This window comes from Poecilia formosa, unplaced genomic scaffold (assembly GCF_000485575.1).
Source record: "Poecilia formosa unplaced genomic scaffold, Poecilia_formosa-5.1.2 Scaffold122, whole genome shotgun sequence".
Lineage (NCBI taxonomy): Eukaryota > Metazoa > Chordata > Actinopteri > Cyprinodontiformes > Poeciliidae > Poecilia > Poecilia formosa.
In genome coordinates, this window is record NW_006800061.1 from 532,869 (window position 1) to 540,825 (window position 7,957).

Consider the following 7,957-nt stretch of genomic DNA (forward strand, 5'->3'; position numbering starts at 1 on the left):
CTCATCACCTTTCCCCATTGTCTTTTCTTTGTTGATGTTTATTTCTGACTATGGACTATTTATTAGGGATTTTGATATTGATTTAGATTCAATTAAATCAGAATTACACTTTTCAGATCTTTATTTGTATTAGAATTTGAAAGCTGTGTGTCATTGTGTCTCCAATTGACCATTAGCTTCTCTATTTTTGGTGTATCAATTAAAAACTTATTAAAATACATAAAAGTTTGTGGCTTTAACTTCACCAATATGAAAAATACACTCAATTATTTTTTTTAAATCATCTATTTTATTATTAGATATTATTAGTAGTAATAATCATTAGAGATTTTTTCTTAAATATTAAATAATAGATTTACTGAACTGAAAGAAAATCTAAAGTGGTTATAGGACATAAGAGCAACAAGACTGTAGACAAATGAAGTGAAACTTTTTGTGCGACCACATAATTCACTCTTCTTTTCTTTACCTCAGTGCAGATAAGACACTACAAACACATATTTTTGCTCTGACTTTCTGCTCTTCTTCTTGTGGTTGGCTTATAACATGTAATGACTATATTTGTTTAAGACAGGAGGCCATTTTTGAAAACAGGAAAAGGAATAAAAACCCTAAAAGGTCAATTCATCACATAACCGATAATAGAACAAGTTGTCCTTTCAGAGCAAATAAACAACAAGCTGGTGTTTAAGGAATGCTGATATTTGCTTTAATTTAAAGTCTAATAACAACAATGACTGTAATTGATAAAATATGCTCTGACTGGACAGGTCACATATATGGATCAAGCGCAGAGTTGTTTTACAAAGAGAATGAAATGCTATCGTGCAGCGTCAAAATGAGATTCTCCGAGTGTGAACAGATGTGAAGTTCTCACTCCTTGTTCTTTTCAGAGCTTCAGCACATAAATGGAAGAATTACTGAGTACCTGCAGGAAATCCAGGACTATAAGCTAAAGTGGATCCCTGGGATTTGCAGGCGTTAGGGACCAGAACAGCCAACAAATATGAAATCTCTAAATACTTGACGCCCCCTATAAAACATTTTTAAAAGAGCCATATAAGTGTATCTTAAATAAAGGGTTATAAGAATTTCGTTAAGATTGGTTCATCAGAAGAAACACGTCACTGATATAGATTAGACGATTTACGTCAGCGTCATTATTTCTTAGTTCCTCTTTGGTTCAGCAGCCTCAGTAAGTCAGAGTTCGACCTTATCAGCAAGTGTCAGCATGGAGCCGTCTAACTTGTCTTCTTCGGGACCTCTGCCTCCTCCCTCCTTGCAGTCCAAAGGTGTTGTCCCAGTGGTGGTGATGTCCTTCTGTTGCATTGTGGGAGTTTCTGGAAACATCGCAGTGATTCTTCTCAAGCCTAACTGGCACCATCTTTCCAGTCTGAGCCGGACTTTGATGCTAAACCTGGCTGTGTCTGACCTGCTGTGCCTGCTGACCCTTTCTCCATGGATTTACCCGCTGCTGTATGGCTGGAAGTTTGGCCTGGCGGCCTGTAAGATCCTAACCTACCTTGTGTACTGCAGCATTCATGGCAGCAAGCTCACTGTGACTGTGTTAAGCGTCCAGCGCTACCTGACAGTGGTGCATCAGAGAAGATTTCCACAGGTGAAGAAGAGAGCAATGCTGGCTCTACTCTGGATGGCTCCGCTCATCCTGGCCGTCCCTGCTCTGGTGGTTCGACAGCTGCCTACAAATCAGCAGCCGATAGTTTGTCAATCTAAGTATACTTCAACGACTCAGGGTGTGGTTGTACTGTTGGCTGAGACTGTGTTTGATTTGTGCTCCTTTGCTCTCGTAGTTTTTTCGTACGTTCGCCTTCACAGGACGGTGAACCAGGCTGCCTTTTTCAACAATCCACAGACGACTCGGCTGATAACCAGCATCATTGTGAGCTATTTTGTCGTCTGGACTCCATATCATGTCATAAATATCCTGGGTGTGGCTGCTATGTGTTTGAACAATAAAATACTTTTGAAGTTTTGCAAGGACACATGGGACATTGCTAAGGCACTTACATTTGTAAACAGCTGCCTGAATCGTCTTCTGTATGCCTTCACATCTAACAAAATGTGCGTACTTTGCCAAAAAAAGGAAGAGGTGCAAAGCCAGAGCCTCCAAACCACCCAGTCGCCAGACATAGGTAGTGTTTGAAAACAGTAAGACATTTAGAAACATCTTCATCACGTACCATCATCAGGGATTGCTGCAAAGTCAAAGAAAACATCGTAAGTTATTTTCTATTGTCTCTACGTGCTCCATCAAGAGCAGTGAAAGCTGCGAGACAATAAACTTTACGTGACTGTGTTATCTGATATCTAGGATCAACTGGGATGTATAAATGACTGGGATTAATTGACTTTATTTGTAAGCACCAAGCAGAATCTGGAGCTGCAGAAAAGACATTCTGTACTTTTCTGTAGCTCCAAATGGTGTATAAACTCATCTAACAAACTAATCATTTGTTTTTGTGTAGAATATTGAGGTATTTCCAGAAAGTTAATCTCTTGCATTGTGTATTTTTTTAGTAAGTTTTTTTCTGTGTGGGCTTTTGTACTAAGGAGCTTAAATATACAACAAATATATATTGTGAAAATGCTGTAATATTCTATTTAAAAGAACATAGGTTCCAATGAGGCTGCTTCTTGAGATCAAAAGTACTTTTTCAAAAAAGTAACAACTTTGAAGCAGAACATTAAACATACTTTTTTTATTAAGTCAACATCAGTATAAAAATGTCTGTTTCTTGTTATTGATATGATGTAATATTCTAATCTTAAATGTTAGATGTAAGCCAAAAAATACCTTAAGATAAATAAACACTTAAACATCAGTCTCTGCGTAGTTATTGTATTCAATCTGTTTCCCTTTGTGAATCTACTTACTGAAAAAAAATAACTTTTCAGGCATAGTGGAGCTTTTTTATCATAATCCAGCTGGTTTTGGTCCTCATAGGTAAAAGATAATCAATTGTGTATGTAGCCTGTGGATTTTCTCTTCAGGGTTTAGCATTTCGGAGGATATTTTGTATGCAGTATTAATTATGGTGTGAACATGTTCATGTGGATTTACTGAACAAAATCTAAGAGCAAGGAGAATGTAGACAAGTGAAATCTTTTTTTATTCAGATTTTAATTCCGGTCTTTGTTCTTTGCTGTGTTTGTTTTATGTGAGGTTGCACGATTGACTCTTATTTTCTTCACCTGATAGCAGAGAAAACATTATAAATGCTAATTTTTGCTCTGACTCACCATGCTCTTGTTCCTGAGGCTATATAACATGTTGAGTCTATAATTGTCTTGGACAGGAGATGGTTCTCGAAAACAGGAAGAGGAAATAAAACTCTAAAAGGTCAGTCCTTTAAACTTTTGATAATACAGCAAGTTGTCCTTTCACAACAAACAAGCAAACAACATACAAGTGTATAAGGAATGCTGATATTTGCTTTAATTCAGAGTTCAATAACATCAACAACAATTTTACATGTAAAAATTATTCGAGATGGACAGGAGAAGGAACAGGGGAGTCCTTTTTCAAAGACCAAAAGACAATGCAATCATGATGCAATGTCAAAATGAGAACAGATTCACTGAGTTTGAACAGATGTGAAATGTTTACTTCTTGTGAGAGATTCAGCACAAGTCACGCCTGCAATGTAATCCAGAACTAAACTACAGTGGATCGCTGCTATTTGAAGGCTTATAGGAACAACCACCCACAAATCTATGAATATTTCAGACCCCTGTAAAAACGCTTATAATTCCCTATCTTAATAGTTCAAATACTAAATATACCTTAAAATGCCTGAATATGCACAATGGTACGACAAGGTAACATCCACAATCTTCCTAATCTCTCTGCTTGAGATTGCAGCCAATCAGCACCAAGGACAATAAATGGATTTCCTTGATTGGCTACATTGCAGAATGCAGCCAAAGCGTGTCAATATGCATTGCACCTGCGGATTTCAGCTTCCCAGAATGCATTTTCTTTGAAGCGTTTTAGATATAAAATCTGTGAATAGATACATTTTCTGCAAATAACTTAGAGTTCCATTCCACAGAAAAAAACTATGCGAATAGGTAAATCAATAAATACTGAACCGCATATAGGTGGGGGTCCACTGTATTGAAAATATATACTACACTACGAAAAAAAACTATTTTATCTGTGTTATTGAATACAAACATTTTGAAAACATAGACATGCTTTGTAAGGCTAAATGTATAAAAAAATTCATATTGCTTCCTTCTGGCATTGAAACTGAAGAAACAGTACTGTAGTAACTGTAACAAAAAGAATCTGAAAATAGAATTAGTAAAAACAGTGCACTTTAGAAAAATACTGTGTCAACGGCTGACATGAGGATGGTCTTTGTTGTCCTTTTATATACAAGATCACAGTTATTCTCTGTTTAAAGCTGCACATTTTTTTTTTCAATTGCTCTATATTTTGTTGAATTAATACTTGATACATCATCCCTGACCTTCACTTTTCTGAAACGGTAAAATCATCTTTATCTCATGTCGATCACTGAGCTCAAACCTCATTACAGAAACCTGAGTCTCCATACATCCAGTGGCATATCTGCGCATATTTGTGAGGCGTGATCCTTACTGCAACATTGAAGTCCCTCTGCCCGTCCTGATCCCCTTCCTCCCACTGGTGGCCTGAAAACACCCCGATCACCCTCCTCTGCCAGTTCCACCTCCCGCCCTTGCGTCTGGGTTTCTTCCTCAAACGGATGTAAACGCCTGCGCCAGCTGCCCCGCGCTGAGCATCGCAGTGCTGATACATCAAATCGTCCGACTCCTTTATCACTGAGCAGAAGCGATAAACGACCTTCTCACCTCCGCTTCCCTCCAGCAGGCTTTTGTCGGCGTCGTACCCCGAGAAGTGAATTCGTGCCAGAGGTAGTAAAGGTGGCGCCACCCCAAGCTCCATGTGCTTTTGCTTGACGGGCCGCTTCAGCTCCAAGAGGGCGTAATCGTAGTCAAGAGACTCAGAGTTGGAGGAGGCGTTGGTGTGGATCCATCCTTGAGGGATTTGGGTTTGTTTAACTTGGGACCAGCGAAACACAACCTGCTTTCCTGGTGCCACCTGACGCCGGTTACGACTGAGACGCTGTTCCTTCCTACCTTTTCTCTCAAATTCCTGTTTCCCAGCAGTAGCTTCTCCCTCATCGCCTCTTTTCCTTAACCTTCGTCTTCTCCCTTCACCTCCCCTTCTCTTTCTCAATCCTCCAACACTGTTTTTCTCTTCACCTTCCGCTTCTCCTCTCCTCAAATCTACCTTATCTTGTTTCCTACCACCCCTTCGTCTCCTTCCCCTCTTTCTTCTCAGTCCCCCATCATGCTTGAGCTGTAACAATCCAACTTTAAGGCTCCCGACATTATCCAGGTAGTCTCTGCCATCATGGATACAATGTGCCGCTGTTAGCACATGTTTTGGAGACACTAGGACGCCAGAGCAACCAGTGGAAAGGCGGACCGCTGTGGAGAATGGGTAGTTAGTGATAAAGTTTGAATCTGAGATGACAAACCGTCCATCTGCTCCAAAAACTTGCCGTTTCCTGCGGATATGAACCGGCTTTGCACTAGCTCCTCCCGAGGTCTTGTTCATCCACTCCAAGCTGACATCGGTATGTGTTTGCGTGCCATTTTCGTACAGGGTCTGGTATCCCAGAATCCTTTCTTGCTCAGTTTGGCTGAATGATGGTGGACTGTTCTGACACTCTGTTCCACAGAGCGTGTTAGTTGTTGATTTCACTTTGTCCTCCATCCCTACACTAAGCAAACCAGCGTTCATAATGGATTTATGTGTAACCAGCAGCCTTGGCAGCCTCTGCCGGATCCATTTGTGTGAACTGCTCTCTTCGCTGCTGCCAAAAACCTCAGAAACTGCGAAGGAGGCCGCAAAGAGCAGCGTATACATGATGAGTTTAAGGCTCATCCCTCTGAAAAAAACAAACAAACAAACATACATAAAGTCTCATTATTCCCACCGACCTGGAGAGCAACATTAGTTCCTTAATGTACAACATTAGATTTGGCAAAATAGTGATAAACTCAAGATTCTTAGTAATATATTATCTAATTGCAAAATATTTGACAAAAATCCTAATTGACCAGAAGATGGCGCCAAATTGCCATTCATAACCAGGACTGTACATCAAGAGCAAAGTCTATAATGGTCGAGGTTACGTTCAAAACTGTTTTTTCGTATTTAATGCACAACAGTTATTTATTTATTTATTTATTTATTTAGCTTTCTGAACAATAATCGTTTTGTTAAGAGGGAAGATTGCAAGGTTTCCACATTTAAACTATATAAACTATTTTTTTTTATTAACGTCAACACGACAAAAGGGAAAGTGCGGAGCTTATACTAGAAATTAAATTAAGAGTTTTAGAGTTTTCTCCATCTCAATACTTAGAAAAAGCGACGCTACAGCGACAAACTGCGATAAATAAAAAGTTCAGCGTTCCTACCTGCAATCAGCCGACAGTCTCATCCGGCCAATGCTCTGCTTCGCAGTACTGAAGCTGGATCTTTGTATTTAGGCGACTACAAGCTGACCAGTGCAATCAGTTTCTGAGCTGGAAATTAAAACAGGGACATGAATGAATGGGTATGTAGCAAGGATTCTCCCACGGATCTGTATCCTGCTCTCATTTTGGGAAATGTTTTGCTCAGGAGGAGTGTCAGTCCTGGAGGATGAATGAAATCAACGATCATGTGACGGAAAGAGGAGCGAAGGACTCAGCGGGTGAGGTGGAGAGTGTTAGGGTTTGCCATAGCTCCCTAGACATAACACCCCCATCTCACCTCCAAGAAAACAATTTTTTTTATATGATGAAATATTCTGTAAAATGTAATTCTGATTTAATTGAATCTAAATCTAAATCCCTAATAAATAGTCCATTGTAAAGGCTCAGAAATAAACATCAACAAAGAAAAGACAATGGGGAAAGGTGATGAGCTCATGACCGCATTGCACATCCTGTAAACAAATGACTGTTAGAGCTGAATCATTCGGTGTTTACACATATGGAAAGACCCGGTCTGCAAAAATATCCATTATGTCTGCTTGAGGCTCAGCAGAGAGGTTTCAGGAAAAGTCAAAAAAGCATTGTGTTCATGTTGCATCGCTGTAATCACCTAGGATACTCCATCAGGTTAGCAGCATGCAACACCAATCAGAGCATGGTGCAGCATCACAACTCTGTAGTTTGCATTTTAATAGGATGGTGTATGTGTCTTTGATACTTCCGGTTTATCGGTTAGGTGTGAACAGAAAGCTGCACGTGACAAAAGTTTCACTTGTGACAAGAGTTTCTCTTGTCGCCTGCAGTGGCTGATGCCTGAAATCTTACAAGTGGAGAAGCACAGAAGAACTTCACTATAACTACATCAAATTCACTGCAATTGATGTAAGATCTTTTTTTTTTTTTTTACTGCTTCTGTGAATTGATCCATCGCATGCCAATTGCTATGGGCTGCATCTGAAAGATGCAAAGATTGGACCCTGAATTTTCCACATCAGAAACAGTTTTTCATGACTGAAATGTTCTATGACGAGTGTATTCATTCACTTGCTGAACAGTTGTTCCCCTTTTAACTTGTGCAATACATCACAGGTTTCTGACAAACCTAAAAAAAATGTAGCGTGGCAGCTTTTCTGTAAAGCATGGTAAATGTTCTTGTAATCCACATAGGTGTCAAAACCTCCGGCCACCAATGGGCTGATAAAAAAGAAGTGCTCACACTAGAACCTTGACTTTAAAGCAATACTACTTTAATGTATTGATTACATAATACACCATATCAATTACAGATCTTCCTAGAGCCTAATGAAAATAAGTGCATTTTTTGACATTTTATTTATTTCCCTTTTAAATTTGCATGTCAAGGTGAATAAAGTTTTTTTTGTTTGTTTTTTTTTTT

The 7,957-nt window shown here is 39.3% G+C and overlaps 2 protein-coding genes across 2 annotated transcripts; one reads left to right on the top strand and one right to left on the bottom strand.

Moving 5' to 3' along the window:
* The first annotated feature begins 795 nt into the window (after positions 1-795).
* On the top strand, positions 796-2,622 carry LOC103144200 (leukotriene B4 receptor 1-like). The gene has a single exon (XM_016675807.1). It carries the CDS (start codon positions 1,232-1,234, stop codon positions 2,162-2,164), a length of 933 nt encoding a protein of 310 aa, XP_016531293.1. The 5' UTR covers positions 796-1,231; the 3' UTR covers positions 2,165-2,622.
* Positions 2,623-3,433: 811 nt separating this feature from the next.
* On the bottom strand, positions 3,434-6,699 carry LOC103144140 (serine protease 23-like). Its single transcript, XM_007560983.2, has 2 exons — positions 6,502-6,699; positions 3,434-5,966 (listed from the first exon to the last, which is right to left on the bottom strand). Exons 1-2 carry the CDS (start codon positions 6,522-6,524, stop codon positions 4,550-4,552), a joined length of 1,440 nt encoding a protein of 479 aa, XP_007561045.1. The 5' UTR covers positions 6,525-6,699; the 3' UTR covers positions 3,434-4,549.
* Between the last annotated feature and the right edge of the window lie 1,258 nt (positions 6,700-7,957).

Excerpts from the sequence above, each read along its gene's own strand:
- LOC103144140 (XM_007560983.2), bottom strand. The coding sequence starts at position 6,524 with ATGAGACTGTCGGCTGATTGCAG. Across the intron at positions 5,967-6,501 it reads AGACTGTCGGCTGATTGCAG|AGGGATGAGCCTTAAACTCA; the intron begins GTAGGAACGCTG and ends TGTTTTTTTCAG.
- LOC103144200 (XM_016675807.1), top strand. The coding sequence starts at position 1,232 with ATGGAGCCGTCTAACTTGTCTTCTTCGGGACCTCTGCCTCCTCCCTCC.